This window comes from Sapajus apella, unplaced genomic scaffold (genome assembly GCF_009761245.1).
Source record: "Sapajus apella isolate SASKATOON/1434 unplaced genomic scaffold, GSC_monkey_1.0 scaffold37, whole genome shotgun sequence".
Lineage (NCBI taxonomy): Eukaryota > Metazoa > Chordata > Mammalia > Primates > Cebidae > Sapajus > Sapajus apella.
Window position 1 is genome coordinate 22605271 of NW_022436977.1, and position 24193 is coordinate 22629463.

At 39.9% G+C, this 24193-nt stretch overlaps 1 protein-coding gene across 11 annotated transcripts in view; it reads right to left on the minus strand.

Moving 5' to 3' along the window:
- GANC (glucosidase alpha, neutral C) overlaps positions 1–24193 on the minus strand; it is a 130112-nt gene that overhangs the window by 100486 nt on the left and 5433 nt on the right. For all 11 annotated transcript variants that reach the window (XR_004274976.1, XR_004274975.1, XR_004274974.1 and 8 more), the window contains 3 exons: positions 13866–13993; positions 8768–8950; positions 4225–4270 (listed from right to left, as the gene is read on the minus strand). Coding sequence is in view for 7 of the 11 variants with exons in the window: in XM_032297840.1 (XP_032153731.1) it covers positions 4225–4270; positions 8768–8950; positions 13866–13993 (357 nt within the window). In the remaining 4 variants the exon portion in view is untranslated. The remainder of the gene's footprint in view (positions 1–4224; positions 4271–8767; positions 8951–13865; positions 13994–24193) is intronic.

The window sequence follows — 24193 nt, forward strand, 5'->3', positions numbered from 1 at the left end:
TGAGACAGAGTTTCACTCATGTTACCCAGGCTGGAGTGCAATGGCGCGATCTCGGCTCACCGCAACCTCCGCCTCCTGGGTTCAGGCAATTCTCCTGCCTCAGCCTCCTGAGTAGCTGGGATTACAGGCACGCGCCACGATGCCCAGCCGATTTTTTGTATTTTTAGTAGAGACGGGGTTTCACCATGTTGACCAGGATGGTCTCGATCTCTTGACCTCGTGATCCACCCGCCTCGGCCTCCCAAAGTGCTGGGATTACAGGCTTGAGCCACCGCGCCTGGCCCAATAGTTAGCTTTTCTTGTTGCATTGATCCTTTTACCATTATGTAATGCCATTGTCTCTTTTGATCTTTGTTGGTTTGACATCTGTTTTATGACAGACTAGGATTGCAACTCCTGCTTTTTTTTTTGCTCTCCATTTGCTTGGTAAATCTTCCTCAATCCCTTTATTTTAAGTCTATGTGTCTTTCCACGTGAGATGGGTCTCCAGAATACAGCACAGTGATGGGTTTTGACTTTTTATCCAATTTGCCAGTCTGTGTCTTTTGATTGGGGCATTTAGCCCATTTACATTTAAGGTTAATATTGCTATGTGTTTTGATGCTAGCTGGCTGTTTTGCCCATTAGTTGACATAGTTTCTTCATTGTGTCAATGGTCTTTATCATTTGGAATGTTTTTGCAGGGGCTGGTACTGGTTGTTCCTTTCCATGTTTAGTGCTCCCTCAGGAGTCCTGGTGGTGATAAAATCTGTCAGCAATTGCTTGTCTGTAAAGAATTTTATTTCTCCTTCACTTATGAAGCTTAGTTTGGCTGGATATGAAATTCTGGGTTGAAAGTTCTTTTAAGGATGTTGAATATTGGCCCCCACTCTGTTCTGGCTTGTAGGGTTTCTGCAGAGAGATCCTCTGTTGAGTCCTATGGCCTTCCCTTTGTGAGTAACCTGACCTTTCTTTCTGGCTGCCCTTAGCATATTTTCCTTCATTTCAACCCTTATGAATCTGAAGATTATGTTGGGGTTGCTCTTCTTGAGGAGTATCTTTGTAGTGTTCTCTGTATTTTCTGGATTTGAATGTTAGACTGCCTTGCTAGGTTGGGGAAGTTCTCCTGGATAATATCCTTAAGAGTATTTTCCAGCTTGGATTCATTCTCCCTGTCACATTCAGGCACACCGATCAAAAGTAGATTAGGTCTTTCCACATAATCCCATATTTCTTAAAGGCTTTGTTCATTTCTTTTTACTCTTTTTCCTCTAATCTTACCTTCTCGTTTTCTTTCATTGAGTTGGTCTTCAATCTCTGACATCCTTTCTTCTCCTTGATCAATTCAGCTTTGAAATTCTGTCTTGCAGGCGTTGCAGGCACCAGTTAAAATGGCTGCCCAGATTTGTGTGGGTTTTTGTGCTGGAAACCCGCAGTGTTTGCTGGCTGGCAGGAATCTCCTGGTCTGTGGACGTAAAGACTGTGGGAGAAATGCAGTATCTAAACTGGAGTGCTGGAGTGGCTGGAAAAGCCCCCGATGGCCTCCGTTGGGTAAGTGGTGGGGGTGAGGGGGTCCTCTGGTCTGCTGCACTTCCCGGGTAAGGCACTGCCCCACCCTGCCTTGGCTCACCCTCCTTGGGATACACTGGCTGTCCAACCAGTGCCACTGAGATGCACCCAGTACCTCAGTTGGAAATGTGGTGATCACTCTCCTTCTGCGTTGCTTTTGCTGGGAACTGTGCTCTGGAGCTGTTTCTATTTGGCCATCTTGGCCAATATTTGAAATCAATAGCTTCTTTTGCTGTGCAGAAGCTCTTTAATTTAGTTAGATCCCATCTGTCAATTTTGGCTTTTGCTGCCATTACTTTTGGTGTTTTAGTCATGAACTCTTTGTCCATACCTATGTCCTAAATGGTATTGCCTAGGTTTTCTTCTAGGGTTTTTATGGTTTTAGGTCTTATGTTTAAGCCTTTAATTCATCTTGAGTTAATTTTTGTATAAGGTGTAAGGAAGGGGTCCAGTTTCAGTTTTCTGCATATGGGTAGCCAGTTATCCCAACACCATTTATTAAACAGGGAATCCTTTCCCCATTGCTTGTTTTTGTCAGCTTTCTTGAAGACCAGATGGTTGTAGGTATGTGGTGTTATTTCTGAGGTCTCTGCTTTGTTCTACTGGTCTATATGTCTGTTTTGGTACCAGTACTATGCTGTTTTGGTTAATGTAGCCTTGTAGTATAAAGTCAGGAAGTATGATGCCTCCAGATTTGTTCTTTTTGTTTAGGACTGTCTTGGCTATACGAGGTCTTCTTTAATTCCATATGAAATTTAAAGTAGTTTTTTCTAATTCAGTGAAGAATGTCAATGGTAGTTAAATGGGAATAGCATTAAATCTCTAAATTATTTTGGGCAGTAAGAAAACTTCTAGCCAGTATCCCGGATAAACATCAATACAAAAATCCTCAATAAAATACTGGCAAAGTGAATCCAGCAGCACATCAAAAAATTTATCTACCATGATCAAGTCAGATTCATCCTTGGGGCAAGGCTGGTTCAACATATGCAAATCAATAAACGTAATCTGTCACATAAACAGAACCAAAGACAAAAACCACATGATTATCTCAATAGGTGCAGAAAAGGCCTCTGATAAAATTCTACATCCCTTCATGTTAAAAACTCTCAATAAACAACATATTGATAGAACATATCTCAAAATAATAAGAGCTACTTATGACAGACCCACAGTCAGTATCACACTGAATGGGCAAAAGATGGAAACATTCCCTTTGAAAACTGTTACAAGACAAGGATGCCCTTTCTCACCAGTGCTACTCAACATAGTATTGGAAGTTCTGGTCAGGGCAATCAGGCAAGAGGAAGACATAAAGCATACTCAAATAGGAAGAGAGGAAGTCAAATTGTCTCTGTTTGCAGATAACAATTTGCAGGAAGTCAAATTGTCTCTGTTTTCTATATTTAGAAAACCCCATCATCTCAGCCTAGGAAATCTTTAAACTGATAAGCAATATCAGCAAAGTCTCAGGATACAAAATCAATGTGCAAAAATCACAAGCATTCCTTTACATCCATAATAGAGAGTCAAATCATGAATTTGCTACAAACGGATAAAATACCTAGGAATACACCTAACAAGAGATGTGAAGGACCTCTTCAAGGAGAACTACAAACCACTGCTCAAGGAAATAAGACAGGACACAAACAGAAAAACATTCCATCGTCATGGATAGGAAGAATCAATATTGTGAAAATGCTATTTTGAAGATACATGTGACTGTGGATGAAGAGAGAGATGATTTCTGTAGTGTCCATTCTTCACAATTCAGCAAAATAATCTTTTAAAAATAGAAATAAGAACATGTATCTTTGCTACTTAGAATCTTTCCAAAGTTTTCCTTTGCTCTTAGGACAAACTTAGAAAGGTTAACATGGCTTGGAAGAAAGTAAGCTCCATGATAGATGGGGGACTTAAGATTTTTCAATGATGTCTCACCAATTCCATGAATAATGACTGGGATATAGGAGGTACCTAACAAATAATTGTTGGATAAAAGAATTATTACAAATCTCTCCACAGAACTGCCCTGCCTATCTCTCTAGCCTCATTACATACCATCCTCCCCTTTGCTTTCCTTCTTCTAGCTAAAATAAATATATATTGCATACATATTCCATTTCTTCAAATGTGCTCTGTCCTACCTCCAGATCTTTGGATATGCAGTTTCCTTTACCTGGAACGTTCTTTCCCAACGTTTTGACTCATGTATACTATTATATCAGTTTCAGCTTTAACATTATTTCCCTCAAAACGTCTTTCCTGACCCTCATTTTGGCCAGGTCTCTCGTATTCTTCTATAGCACCATTTTGTAATAATCCTCATGCTTGTAATTACTTACTCAATGTCTATCTTTGCCAATAGATTCTAATTTCTATGAGAACATGTTTGGGATTTATTTTATTCAAGGCTGATTCTCCTTGCCTAACAATTGTGCCTGGAAAAAAGCAGGTGCTCAGGAAGCATTTGTTTTTATGAATGAATGAATGAAGAAATGAATGAATGAATCAATGAGATTACAAGGTGAGCCAAAGAAATGGGTGGTCCTATTTATATGCAGTAGATCATTTAACAAGCACCCTTCTGTAGAAGGAAGAAAGAGAATTCCGTATATACCCCATCATTATGATGATGATGAAAAAGATAACAACAAATGGATCAATCTAGATTACCTGAGAGGTGTCCACTGATGCCTCCTCCTCGTTTTCTTTAGCAGTTCTGTTTTAACATAAATAAAGTTGTTTCACTCAATGGCAAGACTGAAAAATTTTGTTCAATGATAAAGATTTTCATTTCCAACTTCTGGGACCCCATAAATTGTATCCTTTAACATATTAAATATAACATAATTATAAACATAAAAATGAAGCCGGGCACAGTAGTGCCCGCCTGCAATCCCAGCTACTTGGGAAGCTGAGATTAGAGGGTCACTTGAGCCCAGGAGTTCAATGACAGCCTGGGTAACGTGGAGAGATCTCATTTTTAAAAAATAAAAAAATATTTAAAAATGAGTTTATAAAATTGCACAGTAACGATGAACATTATAATAGCTTAATTTCTTTAAAAATGTAGAAGTGTTTGAATTTTCTTGTTAACCCTGTTAAAAATACTTTTACCATTTTTTATTATGAAGCTTATACACGGTTGTAGTATTTCAACAAAACCATAAGCAAAATAGAACATAACTCCCCTCACTTGGTGTGACTCTCCTCACTCCTGGAACACAGCACCATAAAGTACAGTCTTTTGGAATAATTGTGACAATTTATTCTTCCACCCACAGTTGTATTTGCGTGCTCATTTCCCCACATTCTTAGCAATGCGGGACCTTATCAATCTTTCAGTCTTTGCAAATCTAAAATTGTAGAAAAAATAAATGTAATTCAATTTGTATTTCTATGATCGTGAATGATGTAGGCTAACTTTTATACATTTAATGGGCAACACAGTGAGATCCTGTCTCTCCAAAAAAAAAGGAAAAAGAAAAAACATTGAGTGAAAAATACATTACAAAAGAATGTATACAGTATACTTTTATTACATAAAAGTTGTTTTAGAAAAGACAAACCCAAATAATGTGTTGTTTGGGAATTGATAATATGTGGGAATGCTATTAAAAACCCCAAGAAGGCCAGGTGCGGGGGCTCACACCTGTAATCCCAGCACTTTGGGAGGCTGATGCAAGTGGATCACCTGAGATGAGGAGTTCGAGACCAGCCTGGTCAACATGGTGAAACCCTGTCTCTATTAAAAAGACAAAAATTAGCCAGATGTGGTGGCGGGCGCCCATAATCCCAGTTACTTGGGAGGCTGAGGCAGGAGAATTGCTGGAACATGGGAGGCAGAGGTTGCAGTAGCCTGAGATTGCACCACTACACTTCAGCCTGGGCAACAAGAGCAAAACTCTGTCTTAAAACAAAACAAACCCCAAAACCCAAGGAAGCGATTAACACAAAATTTACTAAACTGGTTACCTCTGAAGGTAAGTTATACTATGCTAACACCAATCAAAAGAAAATGGAAATAACTATATCAATTTCAGACAGAACAGATTTCAGAGCAAGGAAAATTTGGGGGGATAAAGAGGGATATTACAAAATGATACAGGAATCAATACTTCAAGCAGACATAACAATCCTTTTTTGTTTTTTTTTGAGATGGAGTTTCACTCTTGTTGCCCAGGCTGAAGTGCAATGGCGCGATCTTGTCTCACTGCAACCTCCGCATCCTGGGTTCAAGCGATTCTCCTGCATCAGCCTCCCAAGTAGCTGGAACTACAGGCGCATGCCACCATGCCCAGCTAGATCTTTATATTTTTAGTACAGACGGGGTTTCACCATGTTGGACAGGCTGGTCTCAAACTCTCGACCTCAGATGATCGACCTGCCTTGGTCTCCCAAAGTGCTGGGATTATAGTCATTGTTAGGATGGAGTAGTGACTTCTAAGCTCCTTACATGCCAGATGGGAAACTGGAAGTCCTGGATTTTAATTTTGTTCGGGGCGGGGGGGGGGGTGTGTGTGTGTGTGTGTGTGTCCATATTAAAGCTTATTTTTTTCTTTTGTTGCTTTCTGAGTAGAATCAAAGCTTAAAAGGTGTAAGTAACCAAATCTATCAATCTTTTCCTTATGCTCTTGTTTATGTCACACTACCACAATTACAAAAATATTATTCTATACTTTCCTCTATTTTTATGTCTTGTTATGTTTAATTTTTATTCATCTGCAATTTATTTTTGTTAATGTTGCGAGGTTAGAATCTAACATAAAAATTTTTCCAGTCAGATCATCTAATTTTCCTAACACAAATATAATTATATATATAAAAGTAAATAATGGAAATATAAAGCAGTATAACCTCTATGAAAGGCAATTTGGCAATACCTATCAAAACTACAAATGCACAAACCATCTGATCAACAACTATACTTTTATGACTCTATATTATGAATATATCTGTATATATGCACAATGACACATATTCAAGTTTATTAGTAAACTAATTAATTAGTTGTAAAAATATTAGAAACAACTTTAAATCCCTCAATAGAGAATTTACTCAGTGAATCATGGGACAGCCATTTAACAGAAATTATGTAGCTGCTTTAAAGACATTACGAATTGTCTGCCGGGCGCGGTGGCTCAAGCCTGTAATCCCAGCACTTTGGGAGGCCGAGGCGGGTGGATCACGAGGTCAAGAGATCGAGACCATCCTGGTCAACATGGTGAAACCCCGTCTCTACTAAAAATACAAAAAATTAGCTGGGCATGGTGGCGCGTGCCTGTAGTCCCAGCTACTCAGGAGGCTGAGGCAGGAGAATTGCCTGAACCCAGGAGGCGGAGGTTGCGGTGAGCCGAGATCGCGCCATTGCACTCCAGCCTGGGTAACAAGAACGAAACTCCGTCTCAAAAAAAAAAAAGAATTGTCACATTGTTAAGAGAAAGAAAGCAAGGTGTAAAATAATGTGTAAAGGTGGTGCCATTGTGTCAGGAAAGGAAAAGTCAAAGAATATATCTAAAATGTACATACATAAATTGTTTCTGAAAGGATACTCAAAAAACTGGAAACACATTATCTTTTTTTTTTTAGACAAGTCTTGCCCAGGCTGGAGTGCAGTGGCATGATCTCAGCTCACTGCAACCGCCTCCTGGGTTCAAGTGATTCTCCTGTCGCAGACTCTCGAGTAACTGGGACTACAGGCATGCACCAGTATACCTGGCTAATTTTTGTATTTTTGGTAGAGACAGGGTTTCAGCATGTTGGCCAGGCTGGTCTTGAGCTCCTGACCTCAGGTGATCCACCCGCCCTGGCCTCCCAAAGTGCTGGGATTACAGGCACAAGCCACAGCACCCAGCTAGAACAGAGTACTTTCAAGGATGGGAAGTGAGCAGCTAGAGGACAAAGGGTAAAGGAAACTCTTTACTATACAGAAATGTAAATTAACATATACTCCTTTGTACCATATGCCTCTTCTACATAATAAAAAAGTCAACTTAGGAAAGAAAACAACCTTTAAAAGAAAACAAAATAATGAGAGTTTACAAAACAAAAAAACGTGCTTTTTTTGGGAGGGCGGTGTTTGTTTTGAGACAGAATCTTGCTCTGTTGCTCAGGCTGGAGTACAGAGGCATGATCACGGCTCACTGCAGTTTTGACCTCCTGGGCTCAAGCGATCCTCCCACCTCAGCCTCCCAAGTAGCTGGGACCATAGGCAAATGCCATTATACTTGGCTAATTTTTTTGTAGAGACAGGGTTTCACCATGTTGCCCAGGCTGGCCTCAAATTCCAGGGTTCAATTGATTTGCCCACTTCAACCTCCCAAAGTGTTATGATTACAGGAGTGAGCCACTGTGACTGGCTAGAAAAAAGGTTTTAAATATAAAGAACATGGGGAGTGAGTACACAGATATTTGTTATGCTATTATCAGTATTTTTCAGTTAAACAAGTACTTAATATTGATAAGGCACTAACACAGTAGGTGGAGAGATTATAGGGAGTTTAAATATTCTTCTTTTCAATGTTTTCTAATTTGCCTATGATGAACAAGTATTAGTTTTAAGATGAGCAAATGAGATATTTTTAATATCAAAATTTTAAAAGAAAATGAGTTGAAACCCAGAAAAAAACTATGTTTAAATAATGAAAGTTGAATGATTTCTGCAGATCATATATAATATGTTCATTATTGTGATAAAAATAGAAAGAACTATAGACTAAAAGATTTATTTAAAACAGTATTGGTAAGAATGGAAAAGAATCTCCTCCTTACCAACACTTCCTAATTCATGTGAGCAGCCCACACAAACAGCTTTGATCAAGCAGATGGTCCCAGAAAATTCCTGGACAAGTATTCAAGTCTAGGGTAATTTGTGTTATTATAAGGCAGTGAAGTGAAATTATGAAGGTATGCTAGTTCACATTAACATTTGATGGGTCAACACAGTGCTTTAATAGAAGGGTATACAGGGTAGAGAACACCATCAGGCACACACAGGACATGTTAAGAGTGTAACATTACAAAAGTTTGGGATTTATTATTGTCATAAAGCCTGTACTCTCACCTTCCCAGGTGAAAAGATAAAATTTCTCAGAACAATACTAGAGCAAATAAGGCAAACCAATTTTCTATGGTGATATATTATCTATATAGGCAACTGATATTCATAATCAGGTTATCTTAAGGTCTTTATGTGTCAAGTAATGTATAAAAATACCTTTGTTTGTGAAGAATCTGTAGATGCTCAAAGTATAATTGGCCCAGGGAATTTATGCTCATCACAACCTCTTCTTCAGACACCAAGTCTACCTTGAATGGGTTTGCTGTGATATGACACCTGAGGTCTCCTTTTTCATCTGCCAATATCAGACTGCCTGTGTCCCCTGAGCATGGAATCAGTCTAGAAAACAAAGCAGGCAGAGAAAAACAAGCTGTTACATGTTTACATGACCCTGTGCGATTTGTACTTTCAAATAATTAATTAGTAAATCAATATTCATGTAACATAGCCATATATAAGGCAATAAAGAAATGTAAATGAGAGCATTGGCTTTGGTGTCAAAGAGCTTAAATTGAGAATAACTCTGCCATATACTTCATAACTTTGTATAACACAGTTATCCAATCTTTCTAGGTCTTGGTTTCCTTATCTGTAAAGTGAAAATAACAAAAGCAACAACAAAGTTTTTGGAGAGAATTAAATGAGATCCACGTGGGTAAAGCTCTTGACACAGTGCCAGACACATTTAAAAAAAACACTCAATAATGTTAGCTATCATCATCGTCATCACCTGGTCTGGAAAGTCTAGTAACTTTCTAGATGTGGTGCGTGAAATAAACATTGTTTTTCTTTTTCATTCCAACCACATACTCAGAAACTGAGGAGATAACACAGATTGAGTCCACAGTGAGATGGAACCAGGTCAAATTAACTGATTTATTCCCCGTTTCTCACCAGCCTCTAACTTCCCAGATACACTGTTAGGATGTTTTAGATCTACAAGAATTATGTAAGCTCAGACACAATACTTAAAATCCCCTCAAAGCTAGACATTTCCCTTTCTCCAGAGCACAGTGTCCCTAGTAAGTATTCCCAGGACTCTTTAAGGAAGGTAAAACGAGTCAGTTTATGTTCTTATTATGTCTTTTCAGTCCTTCTCCATGGATTGTAGGCCTCCTCTTCAAGCAAGATACTAACTCTGGAGATGGTTGAGAGGCTGTCTCTCATTCTTCACTGAATCTAGACAGAGTTCTTTTGATTACTCCATTAAGCAGGACTTCAGTCCATATATTTCAGTCTACTGCACCCCACCATAAATTGCTTACTGTCCCAAGCATTAAATCATTTGAGTACTACATGGGGCCTACCACATATAATGGAATTATGTTCACCCTGTCTCTGTCAACTAAATGTTTCTACTCTGCCCCTGCTACCTCGAGTCTCATCATCTCCACTGAAATCAGGGAGACCATTTTAATGGCATCATTTTCCACCATTATCTCCAGCCCACAAGAGGAAGATGTTCACTACAATGCTTTCCAAGTGCTCTCTCATCAGTTTCTCAGTGAAGGGGGTATGCTCTGGATTCTCGTTGGAAACAGAATCCAGAGGGCCTAGATGAGCTGGTTGCATGAGATGAATCCACTTCAACATTTCTTTCTCTCTAAGTCTATAGATCATTTCCTCTATACTGTGCCAAGGAATTCCTGATATCTCAGCTTCATTCAGCACAATCCATAGCTGAGTTCAGAGTATAATTAAACAACTAAGCCATCAATTAGAGCCATTCTCAGCTGCCCAAGCTAGCATATCAAATCTACATTCTCTGGTACATGTACCTGTGTCAATAAATTTAACCTGATCCAGAATTAAGTCCCCTCTTTCTGGTCTAGGAATTCCTCAGAAACCATTTCCATGCATATTTCCCAGTTTTTTGCCATTATATAGGATTACAGTTCTTCAGGCATGCAAGCCTTCTCCTCCTGGGTTTGACAGTAATTGGCTCTCTGGGCATGTTGGGATCTGACTCTGATGATGGGTTTGGAGGCAGTGAAGGATGGTAGGGGTTGGGCACAAGGAGCATTGGAATCCCCGTGCCTGTATATTTTAGGTGAGGTCAATACAGGGTATCCAAGCAAGGCAGGATCAACTTTCATCTGCCCTTATAGGAGGAGTTACTTCTGCTGAAATGGCAGGGCCAGTAGAGTTCTGAGGTTTGACTATTTAGAATTATCCAACTCTTCCTAAATGTTGTTATTCAATTTTTTAAAAATTGTTAATTTTGTTAGAGACAGGGTCTTGTTCTGTCACCCAGGCTGGAGTACAGCGGTGTGACTAGTTCACTGCAGCCTTGAACTATTGGGCTGAAGCGCTCCTTCCACGTCAGCCTCCCGAGTAGCTAAGACTACAGGTGTGTGCTACCATACCCAATTAATTTTTTTAATTCTTGTAGAGACAAAGTCTCACTTTGTTGTCCATTCTGGTCTATATCCCTTGACTTCAAGCAATCCTCCTGACTGGGCCTCCTAAAGTACTGGAATTACAGGTGTGAGCCACTGCACTCAGTCTACTGTTCAATTTTAAGAAGTCCTACGTTTTCCCAGTTAATGCCTGAAAATCACAGACCTGATGAGGCTGTGAATTCAAATTATGGCCTGATTCAGTGACCTGCAATATCAAACTCTGCATCTGATTTTCAGTTACCTGTAACTGCAGTTACAGGAGATAGGAGGACTTTTAGGATTGTCACAGAAAACTATCAATCTTCTGACAATACCTTGAGCTAAGAATCTAAAACCCTGAGGCCATTGTTTTCTTTATTTAAACTCTTCAGTGAAGTTGAAGCAGCCAAACCACCTCAGAGCTCTGAATTCTGCATAATAATAAAGAAGTGTGGCCCTACCTCTTCGCTGGCTTTCAATGGGCCACTTTATTTTAGTTGTCCACCAGTAGTCATTTAAGTAGCATTGCCACAGAATTTTGTAGTCTATTATTAGCTGTATTAGTTTGGCAGGGCTGCCATAAGAAAATATCACGAACTGGGTAGCTTGAACAACAGAAATTTATTTTCTCATAATTCTGGAGGCTAGAAGTCCTAGATCAAGGTGTCAGAAAGTTGGGTTTCTTGTGAGACCTATTTCCTGGGCTTACAGATAGCTGCCTTCTCACTGTGTCTTCACATGGTTTTCCCTCTGTGCCTGTGTCTGTGTCCTAATCTCGTCTTCTTACAAGGGCACCAGGTATAATGGAATATAGCCTACCCCAATGACCCCATTTTAACTTATTTACTGTTTTAAAGGCCCTATCTCAAAATACAGTCACATTCTGAGGTACCAGAGGTTAGAGCTCCACACCTGAATTTTGAGGGGACACAATTCAGCCTGTAACAATAGTATCCCATCCTCTATTAGTAAATACATCCTCACTGCCTCCAAATCCAACTAGGTCAGCCAGCCAATCTCATATTCCCATCCCTGAGGGGCTGTTGCTTATACTCATTTCTAATACCAACTACTATGTCGACCAAGGCTCAATTGTAGAAAACAAAAACAACTCTGGCTATTTTAAGCAGAAAATAAATGACTTCATATGAATAATTTGTTGCTTACAACCTCACAGGATGGGTTGAGGTAGTAGGTTTCAGGCTGCATGTCCAGGAATGACCCCTAGTACAATACTGTATAACTGTATGGCCAATTGACCTTCTATCTTAGCTAGAATCAGGAAGCTGGATTATCAGAAGTCACTATGACAACTGCTGGGCTCTAGGGTCATGCCACCTTAACTATAATTCAGAGGTGAATAAATCATGGCCCTACCTAATGGCTTTATACTCACTCTAGAGGTGCCAAATCCATATATGCAAAATGTGGAACTCAGTGCTGAAATCAAAGTTTTTTTAAGTGCATCTGATCGATGGAAACTAATTACATCACAGAAACTGTAGCTACAAAGGAATCTGGGAAATGAAGAAATGTAGTTTTTAGCTTTCCAGTTACTACAGTAGCCAAAGGCCCTCTAGAAAGAAGTCAGAACAGAAGTAGAATATCATATTAACCATACCAAGTCAATTATCACCTGGACCCTAAAACATGGCAAAGACAGCCTGGAAAAAGAAAATTACAGATTAACTTACCTATGAACACAGTGTAAAAATTGTGAAGGCTGTACTAATAAAGTAAATCCTTTAGAATAGTAGAAAATAATATATTGTGGCCAAGAGGTTATTTGTATGCATTGATTCAATTGCCAAAGTACAAAGGCCTTGAGAAAGAGTCTCTTTTAAATTCTTATTTAGGGCAGGCATGGTGGCTCATACCTATAATCCCAACACTTTTGGAGGAACAGGAGGGAGAATTATTTGAGGCCAGGAGTTTGAAACCAGCTTAGACAACACAGCAATACTTTGTCTCTATTAAAAGAATAAAATTAAATTTAAAAATCATGTTTACTAATTCATTGCATATAGTGTGGTGCAGTGAATAGATATATTTTAAACTATTGATGATTCTATAATAACTGAATTAATTTCTCCTTATAATCTATTGACCTTTTATAAGATTTTCATGGAAAAAATAAAGTACATAAAACTGTGGTAATGATACAATGAAAATTAAAGCATCTGGTATAATCTTATATTCCCTTAGTGAAATAATACGAAAACATAATGAAAACCAACCAGCAAAACTGAGTTCAAATATCACTGGTAAGTGTTATGAGAAGAGATGAAGGTTTTGCAAGTACTTGAAAATGCTTTAGTCCCCAAAGATTGTTTTTCACCTAGACATTGATTATTAATTTACCTTGACTCTAAGTAAAATTACATGTCAGACTTCTGAGACTCACTTTTAATTAAAAGTGAGTCTGTCTAACTGTGTAAATTACTGTAAGCATGGGAGTTTGGCTTGCATATTAGATCTCTGGAGCCCTGCTGCTAATCTGAGTGAGTAAAGTAAGTAGTTTTCCTTCTACTTGTTCCAATAGTCTGGCTAAAGAGACCACTTTCTTTGTGAGAAGGAGAGCAGGGATCAACGTTCTGCTTCTTCCCTTTAAATAAGTCCTGATAAATCAAATGGTGGATGAGGAATAAACAGAATGGATAATAAGGAAAACGGCTAAATTGATCCCCAAATAACTGAACCCATTAAAAGTAATAGCAAAAACCACGATTACTTTTGCACCAACCTGTAACTTTGCAAATGACTGTAGTTTTGAACAGCCAAAACAGGAGGTGCACATAACAAAATTTACTACTCAAGATATGAAAAAAGAATGTATCAGGTGTGTCTTTAAGATACCTCGCTCCTTGGCTTACCTTACAGTGCTTGGCTTGCTTGTGAGGACATCAGGAACTTCATACCTGGGTTTTAGGGGACTCTCTTCATTAATTTTAAGCCTGAAAATGTTTCCTTCTATACCATAAATTTCAGCCAAGAGAGGAACCTGGAAACAGACAAGACATTAGCTTGAACAAGTTATCCAACTGACGGCCAATTTTGTACAAATTACAATACTTAGAAAAGTATTTGTTTAAATTACGATAGGCCAAGCAAATTGGAGAACACTGGCAATTTTTTTTTTTAAAAAAAGTGCCCCAGTCTATGCAGGTACTTGCTTGGCTATAGCTGTGGTAGCAACAAGAAATATCTCTATATGTGTTCTGTGGCTAGGTGAACATATAATTGTCCAAACCAGGATCTTTAGAGTGAAAGGAATCTCTATTAATAATTACAGTGAATGCCGGGTGCGGTGGCTCACGCCTGTAATCCCAGCACTTTGGGAGGCCGAGGCGGGTGGATCACGAGGTCAAGAGATCGAGACCATCCTGGTCAACATGGTGAAACCCCATCTCTACTAAAAATACAAAAAATTAGCTGGGCATGATGGTGCGTGCCTGTAATCCCAGCTACTCAGGAGGCTGAGGCAGGAGAATTGCCTGAACCCAGGAGGCGGAGGTTGCGGTGAGCCGATATCGCGCCATTGCACTCCAGCCTGGGTAACAAGAGCGAAACGCCGTCTCAAAAAAAAAAAAAAAAAAAAAAAAAATTACAATGAATGACTAAAATCAAATTGAAATTGATTCATTTACAGCTGGGAATAGGCCTGGGGAACTTTTACAAGAGGCTGGGGAATGTAGGTAAAATTCTGCCTATGATGGGACACGGAAACAATGTAAGAACCATGAAGATAATACAGAATTTGAAAAATGAGACACAGAACAACAAATTCTAGGATAATAGAAATGACTGGATTCAGGCTACAAAATGAGGCATCTAGATCAGAAAAATATTTTAAGACCATGGTTTTCAACTGGGGGGCCATGCCACACTAGTTAATTGCAAATTCTTCATGAGGTATGATGCCAAGTTTTGGTTACTACTGGGTGCCTGTGTTGTTACCATTATGTTTGTTAAATGACAGCTAAGCTGGGTAAGTTGTGTGACATAGCATAGAATGGGTACAATGTGGTGCAACTAAAAGATAAGAAGTATGGAGACTATCAAGCCAGCATCAGAAAAGTGATGTTACTGGAACTTTGCCTCTTGTGAATACAAGGAAGCAATCAGGGCAGTTAAACTGTAACATGATACTGAACAGTGACCAGGTAAACAGTGCTATGGCTGTGGGTCCTTTTCTAGATATTCTAAGACAGGGATATGATGCAATAGTTATCATACTGTAATTACTGCTTACATGTTTAATGTTCTTTTATATATTTAAACTACTTTTAGTATACTATCATAATTTTAACATTTGGAAATATGTCCAAGTCAAAATAAAGCTCAAATTCTGTTTACGTATTCTCTCACTAAACATATACTTCCATTACTCTTTCAAATTTAACTCACTTAACATTTATTTGGCATCTATTATTGCAAAGACTAAACTTTTGGGGATGCTACAATTTAGAGATAAAAGAGATGCAAAGCTAACAGAGCATTCTGTGATAAGTGCTAACGTACAAAGGCAAGAGATTACGGAAGGGGGTTATTAATGACAACTGTAGGGTGAAGAGTTCTGGACGTTCTCTGGAGGAGTAAAGGGCCACAGGAATAGGACTTTGGTAGGCAAAAATGGGCAAGAACGTTCTAAGCAGGGGGCACATAGGTTGTCTGCCTATATATGATTAACAAATTGTATCTAGTTATTCACTCAGAGATTGTTCCATTTTCAGTAAAATAGCTTTCTCTGAAAAAAAAAATAACAACCAATTTTTGTTTAAACCAAAGACTGACCTGTATATTCTGTTCTTCAGGCCGCAGCCCAGGTGGAAAAAAGAGGGAGCAATAACCCTGCTTTCACCATAATGGCTTCATGTATAGATCTGAACTAAATCACATTTCAATTTTAATTCAATTTAGCAAACTTATGTTAGCAAAAATTGCTCTGAAATTTAGCAATATTCAGAGTCATTCTTTCTTTAAATTTATCTATCTATTTATATATTTATTTTGAAATGGAGTCTTGCTCCGTCAAAAAGAGTCTTATTCTGAAATGGAGTCTTGCTCTGTAACCAGGCTGGAGTGCAAAGGCAGAATCTCAATTCACTGCAACCTCTGACTCCTGGGTTCAAGTGATTCTTGTGCCTCAACCTCCTGAGTTCTAGAATTACAGGTGTGTGCCACCATGCCAGGCTAATTTTCATATTTTTAATAGAGATGGGGTTTCACCATGTTGACTAGGCTGGTCTCAAACTCCTGACCTCAAGTGATATTCGTGGCTCAGCCTCCCAAAGTGCTGAGATTAGAGCCGTGAGCCACCATGCCCATACTTTTTTTTTTTTTTTAATCCTTTAATCAATGAACAGATTCATTCTTATCTCTTATTATTACCAACATAGCTTTCTTGGTCCAGGCACTATTTTCCTTAGACTTTACTATGCATTTGCTCCTATGATCTGGGCTCGTGTGTTTTTTTTCTTATTAGCTTTTTTTTTTTTTTTTTTTTTAAATATCAGCAGACTCCCAGAAATCTAGTAAGTAAAGCCACTTGGGTTAAAGACAGTGGGGAATTGCTCAGTGTCCCACCTTAGGGTCCCCTGCCTTTCCTATATTGAGTCCTGAGGCACCTCTGTGGAAACCTCAGGGCTCGGTGATGACAGTTTAAAAGCCACCTCCCTGGGGCTTAACTGCCAGTTCTTTCCCAATCCTTCTACTATATCCTTGCTCTTTCAAAAAGTCTGGACATGACTGTTATATCCCTTTACCTAAAATAGTAAGAATTTGTAGATATTCCTTTTTTATTTGCTGGGACCTGCTAGATATTTATAAATAAAATAATATAAACTACCAAATCTCTTCCTCCTATTAGTGATGATTGGAAATGACAATGAAAAAATACATTAAGAAGTTACAGATGTTGGAATCCTTAAATTTAGAATTAATTCTTAGATAAGTAGTCACACTCAAATTGCAGCCAGATCAATTTATGTAAAATAAATGAACATACATCTAATAACTTTAAATGGATAGTTAAAATGAGGTAAGAGAGCATGGCTTTTGCTCTTAGAAATATTTAAGACATGCCAATAGGTGATGCATCCATAGAGCCCCAGCTACTCAGTGGGGCTGAGGCAAGAGAATTGCTTGAGCCTAGTAGTTTAAGGTTACAGAGTACCACGACTGCACCCGTGAGTAACCACTGCCCTCCAGCCTGAGCAACAAAGTGAGACCCCATCTCTGAAAAATAAGGTTTGTTAATGTCCATATTCACAGAGAAGCTGACATAAATCCTCAAAGAAAATAATATATTTTGGAGGTTTATTTTAGTACTACAAGCCTCCACCCAGTTTTTCATATACCTTTACTCAGAAGCCCACCTCTCACAGGCTGGGAAAAAGAGCATTAATTCTCTTTTCCTGTCTTATTTCTCTCCTACTAAATAAAAGCAATTAAAACTTGGTGGTTTGTTATCCATAATCTAGTCTTTTCTATGGTCACATAGGCAAAAATATCAGATATTTTGTAAAATCATGGTGTTAGAAATAGCTTTGTCTATGTCTTCAAGCATAGAGCTGATCATAAATACATTAAAACAAAAAACTTTTTATTCATCAGAACTTGGAATCACTACTCGTAAAGACCATAACAGAGTTAACAGAACAGCCCTAGAACACATATTTAAATTTGCAGTCGCTGTTAAGTAGAAAAATTATGACTCGGTCAACACCTCCTTGATAGGTTGATCTTGCTTTTCCTGAAGCACAAGGACTCTTCACTATTACATAATTGTAGCCTAAAGGGCCTAGAACATGAGTGACCACCTCTCAGCTGTGAGCAAGACCTCCCAGGATCCAGGGAATGAATAGTTCATTAAATTGCTGTAGGGTACTAATTATCCCTTCCACATTTGTAGCCAATTGGTTTATTGCAAGCACTGATTTTCTACAAAGAATATTGGCAACCTCGGCCGGGTACAGTGGCTCCCACTTGTAATCCCAGCACTTTGGGAGGCCGAGGCGGGCAGAACATGAGGTCAAGAGTTTGTGATCAGGTTTCAGAGCCTGAAACCCCGTCTCTACTAAAAATACAAAAATTAGCTGGGCATGGTGGCAGGCACCTGTAATCCCAGCTACTCCAGAGGCTGAGGTGGAGAACTGCTTGAACTCGGGAGGTGGAGGTTGCAGTGAGCCAAGACCACGCCACTGCACTTCAGCCTGGTTGACAGAGCTAGACTGTGTCTTCAAAAAAAAAAAGAATATTGGCAACCTTTGGCCTGGCATTGGCCTGTTCCCCAAGGACAATCAGCCCTTCTGAATTTTTGGCCAATTCCCAAATTAGCTGCCCGTTTCTGGCCATTTCTGCAGACACAGTACTGGCTAACAAGTGGTAGTTGTGCCTCCTCCACTGAGAAGGTGGCTGGTTGGGCAAAGCCACATTTTCATTAGGCTTAGATGAAGAAGCAAGGGGTAACTTCACAGAGGTGTTCAGAGATATTCCTGCATCCTTGGAGATGCTGCTGGAAGTGTTGTCTCTGGTGAAACCTTACAAACAGGCTGCAAAAGAAAATAAGCATGTTGCCAAATGGTCACCTATATAATGAGAAAGCATCATAATTAGCAATATAAAGTAGATTGCTCCAGACATCTTCACTAGCAGTGCTATTTAAGCTAGACTCAGAAGACAGCATACATTTTTCTTTGCCTAAATAACAAGACTAGATCTCTCTTCCTCAATCCAGATCAAATTTTCACTGAAGATAGAAAACTTATACTAGTAGGAAAAAAACAGAACAACTACTGAGTTCTAAAAAAGCAGTCAACACCTTCCTGATCACTTTCTTTTTAGATTTTCTTCTGGAAGCCACTTTACTAAATATCTACCTGATTATTCTGTCATTAGAAATAAGCACGACACTATATTAGGACCCTACATGAGAAAACTTAAGCATCTGAACCTGCAACTGGCTTTCCTCCAAAGCCTGGATGTTCTGATCTGGCAACAACACACCAGCTTGTTTTGTAACAGATCTATGTCCTAGGAACATCATGTTTGCTATGGACTGAATGGTGTCTTCCCAAAATTTGCTATGAAAGCTCTAACCCACTATATGATGGTATTCAGAGACGAAGCCCTTGGGAGGTAATGAGGTTTAGATGAGGTCACTAGGTTGAGCAAGTCCTCAGGAATGGATTAATGCCCTTATAAGAAAAGACCAGGCCAGGTGCAGTGGTTCATGCCTGCAATCCCAGCACTTTGGGAGGCCAAGGCAGGCAGATCACAAGGTCAGGAGTTCGAAACCAGCCCAACCAATATGGTGAAACCCCTGTCTCCACTAAAAATACAAAAAAATTAGCAGGGCATGGTGGCACATGCCTGTAATTCCAGCTACTCAGGAGGCTTAGAGAAGAGAATCGCTTGAGCCCAGGCGGCAGAGGTTGCAGTGAGCTGAGATCCCGCCACTGCACTCCAACCTGGGTGACAGAGCAAGACTCAATCTCAAAAAAAAAAAAAAAAAAAGACCAGAGGGAGGGCCAGGGTACAGTGGCTCAGCCTCTCATCCCAGCACTTTGGGAGGCCAAAGTGGGCAGATCACTTGAGGTCAGGAGTTCAAGTTCAGCCTGGCCAACATGGTGAAACTCCATCTCTATTAAAAACACAAAAATTAGCTGGGTGCGGTGGTACATGCCTGTAATCCCAGCTACTTGAGAGGATGAGGCAGGAGAACTGCTTGAACCTGAGAAGTGGAGGTTGCAAGTGAGCCTAGATCTCGCCATTGCCTGGGTGACAAGAGCAGAACTCCATCTCAAAAAAAAAAAAAAAAAAAAAAAAAAAAACGAGAGAGCTTGTGCACACTCTCTCCACTATGCGAACGCAAAGAAGGCAACCATCTACAAACCAGGAAGAGTGCCCTCACCAATCAGTGAAGCTGCTGGTACCTTGATCTTGGAATCTGTAGCCTTTGGAACTGCGAGAAATAAGTATCTGTTGTTTAAGCTGCCCAGCCTGTGATATTTGGTTATGGCAGCCTAACACAATGTAAAATGAAGCTTGGTTCTGCTTCCTGGTTGTTTATTAAGGAGCAGATTGGGGAAGGAAATTGGGAGGAAGAAATTCAAAAATTAACAAATCTTGACAACTCTGAATTACTCTGAATTACTGATTTAAGGGTTGTAAAGATGTAGCGGCAGGCAGGCACCAAGAGTATTGGATTTGTCAGAATCTGCATGATCAGTGCAATTTGAGAACTGCAGCTGTGAGCTGAACATGATCCTCCTAGACTGTGAGCTGTCCTTCTCAACCTGAAATAAAAAGCTATCATTCTGAATAAGTGTATGTATGCAGTTTATTTTAAAACTTCAGATCACACTCAAATCATATCTTAATGTGCAATCTCCTTGAAACACCCATCTCATCCCAGAAACCATTATTAATAGGGGTTCTTTGTTATTTAAAGAAAAAGAATTTTGAGGCAGTCTCACTGAGTTGCCCAGGCTGCAGTTCAGTGGCACAATCTTGGCTCACTGCAACCTCTGATTTCCAAGTTTAAGCAATTCTCTTGCCTCAGCCTCCCGAGCAGCTGGGACTACAGGCATGTACCACCATGCCCAGCTAATTTTTTTTTTTTTTTTTTTTTTTTTTTGAGATGGACTCTGGCTCTGTCACCCAGGCTGGAATGCAGTGGCACGGTCTCAGCTCACTGCAACCTCTGCCTCTCGGGTTCAAGAGATTCTCCTGCCTTAGCTTCCAGAGTAGCTGAGACTACAGGTACATGCTACCATGCGTGGCTAATTTTATTTTTAGTAGAGATGGGGTTATACTATGTTGGTCAGTCTCTTCTCGAACTCCTGACCTTGTGATCCGCCCACCTCGGCCTCCCAAAGTGCTGGAATTACAGGCATAAGCCACTGCACTTGGCCTAATTTTTGTATTTTAGTAGAGACGGGGTTTCACCATGTTGACCAAGCTGGTCTCAAGCCCCTGACCTCAGGTGATCCATCTGCCTTGGCCTCCCAAAATGCTGGGACTGCAGGCATGAGCCACTGTATCTGCCTAAACGGGAATTTAAAAGAGACTGTTTCTCAAGACTTTTGCAGTTTGGCAATTAAATCAATGCATACATATAACCTCTTGGCTACAATATCCTACTACCCTGAAGGATTCACTTTATTATATTAGTATAGCCTTCATGATTTTTACACTTATGTTCATAAGTAAGTTATTCTGTAATTTTCTTTTTCCATGCTATCTTTGCCATATTTTAGGTCAAGTTTTTTTGGACAATGTCTTACTGTGTTGCCCAGCCTGCAGTTCAATGGCACAATCTTGGCTCAGTGCAACCTCTGCCTCCCAGGGTCAAGCGATTCTCATGTCTCAGCCTTTGGAGCAGCTGGGATTACAGGCATGCCCAGGTAATTTTTAGATTTTTAGTAGAGACAGGGTTTTGCCGTGTTGGCCATGGTTGGTCTCGAACTCCTGGCCTCAAGTGATCTGCCTTCTTTGGCCTCCTAGAGTGCTGGAATTATAGGTGTGAGCCACCATGGCTAGCCTAATAGAGGCTCTTTCACTATGCAATGAGCTGCATACAAGATGCCGGCAAAGTTAGCAATCACCATCATCTCTGTTGTCCCTATCAGACTGACAGAGGGCATGAAACCTTATGTACCTACTAGTCATCTCAACACCACATGACAAGGAGGACATTAAAATGGAGTTCAGTCCAGAATTTCAGGGTGATCTCCCAAAATATATATTTGCATACATTTGCCTGACATGCATGCAGATTCCCTATGTGGTTCTAATACTTCTAATACCTGAGCATGAAGTCTGTTTCAAGAGGTTCTCAAAGTTGTCACTCTTGGGAGCTATGTTGCTGATGTTCCAGGTAATTTGTCCTTGTTTATCAGGTTCCTCAGCTTCTTTCTAAATCCGGGGCTGTCTTGTGCCGAGATCCCGTGGCTCCTCCTAGACTGTAGTTTCTTTGCCTTTGAAGGCATCCAGTTTCTGGGCTCTGGTCCTGGCACCTGACCTGAACAGTACTGTCTCTTACATTTTCAGGATCCAAAAAGAGAAACTGATCTACAGTAATGTAAAATGGCATATGTGGGTGTCCACCACAAACTGGTATCACACTGTGTTGAGAATTTTCATTTTCGCTCACCACTGATATTTAGGGCGATTCTGCCTCATTTACTTTGCCTCAGGACATGTCTTCAGGACCAGGTGCTCAACATCCTAGGCACCCTCAAGGATGGGTAGGGATTCTTGCCCTGACCATAGACAACTACAAGTCTCTCAGGTTAGATGCCATGGAAACAAGAAGGAAAATGAGGGAATGACAAGAAAAATGAGACAGGAAGATTATTGACATCTGGTCAAGGCCTAAAGACTCCTAGAAGGCCTCTGGTGGACTTAATGCATTTCCTGGAGCCAACTGTTTCTGATGACCCTGAAAACAGGGGTTTGACTGGATGTCAGGCTATGAGACCACATGCAAACAGTGGTTGGCTCTCCAGAAGGAAATTAGTGCTGCCCCATTTTTTTCATGAACAGCTATCAAACTAGGCTACAAAAGGATATATTAAAAACATTATAAACTTGGAACCAACCGAAATGACCATCAGTGATAGGCAGGATAAAGAAAATGTGGCACTTATATACCATGGAATACTATGCAGCCATAAAAAAGGATGAATTCCTATCCTTTGCAGGGACACGGATGAAGCCAGAAACCATCATTCTCAGCAAACTAACACAAGAACAGAAAACCAAATGCCGCATGTTCTCACTCATAAGTGGGAGATGAACAATGAGAATACATGGACACAGGGAGGGGAATATCACACATGGGGCCTGTCAGGGGGTGCAAGGCTAGGGGAGGGAAAGCATTAGGAGAAATACCTAATGTAGATGATGGGGTGATGGATGCAGCACACCACCATGGCATGTGTATAACTATGTAACAAATGTATATATATATATATATATATATATATGTATTATAATATGGATATAAAATGAGATATCCATATATATATATGGATATAAAGGGAAACCTGAATCAGCATTAGAGATTAGGGAACCTATGGCTTTGGGGGTACCATGAGCTGAGAACTCAAATGTAACAAAGATATTAGGCAAGGGGGCAAATACCTCCAGAAAAATGGGTAGGGTAAGAATCAGCACTAGGTTTTGGAGAAAGGCTAACTGCCTCATCTGTACAGCTAAGAGAGATGAACTAAGTGCACTGTCACAATAACTATGTTGTAGAAGTTGAGGACAGAGGATGGGGATAGAGAACACAGAACTGCTGATATGATTCTAGCTCATATTTTAAATTTGGGCAAGAAAGTTATGGAAGAGGACTCCATATGACTAAAATCTCTATAAATCCACAACGAAGGTAGTTTTTCTCACTGCACAGTTGCTCTTTTTGTCTGGGAATAAAGTTGGGACCCATTTCTACATTAAAGGCCTTACAAATATTATGGAGAACTCACTAATGTAGGGCAGTTTTTGTTCTGTATTCTCTGATATGTTTCCTCAGTACAGCACTGCAGGACAGAAACTATGGTAGTCACACAGTTCACAGCTTTGCCATAAACCTCAGCTTCCCAGACCAAGGACTTGTTAGTAAGTTGGTGCAGTTATTATCCAAGCAGCTAGGGGACCCAGACCTGATGGCCTTAACTGTCTTTCAGTGATATGAATCACCGGTTAAGTCAGATTGGTCTGAGAGGCCTTAGAAACTTAGGATGCCTTTAGAATGCAGGGAGGATCTGGAAGTGAGGGTCAGGTTGAGGGCATCAGGTAGTGGTGCACAGTCACACTTCCTAGCACAGCCCATAGTGCTTCTTCTATGACTGGCCCATCTAAAGTAACATGACAACTTCACGGGTGAGATAAAGCACTTAAGATATACTTCTCTAACCCTCTCAGAAGGCATTAACTATGGTAATCTACTAGTGAAGCAGCTCAGGTGACAGAACACTGTTACTTAGGCTTTCAATTGCGTAGTCCCTTTGCCTGTCATGTTCCCTCAGCTCACCTGCATTTTGAGATTTGGACATACCCTGAATTTGTACCTTGCTAAGGCTGCATGTGCACTGTGTAATAGTGTTAGAAAGCATGTGGGTGGTGTCTGACAGATGCAGGAGAAAAGTTTGGTTACTAAATATGAGACTTTGGGTAAGTGATTTTCTAG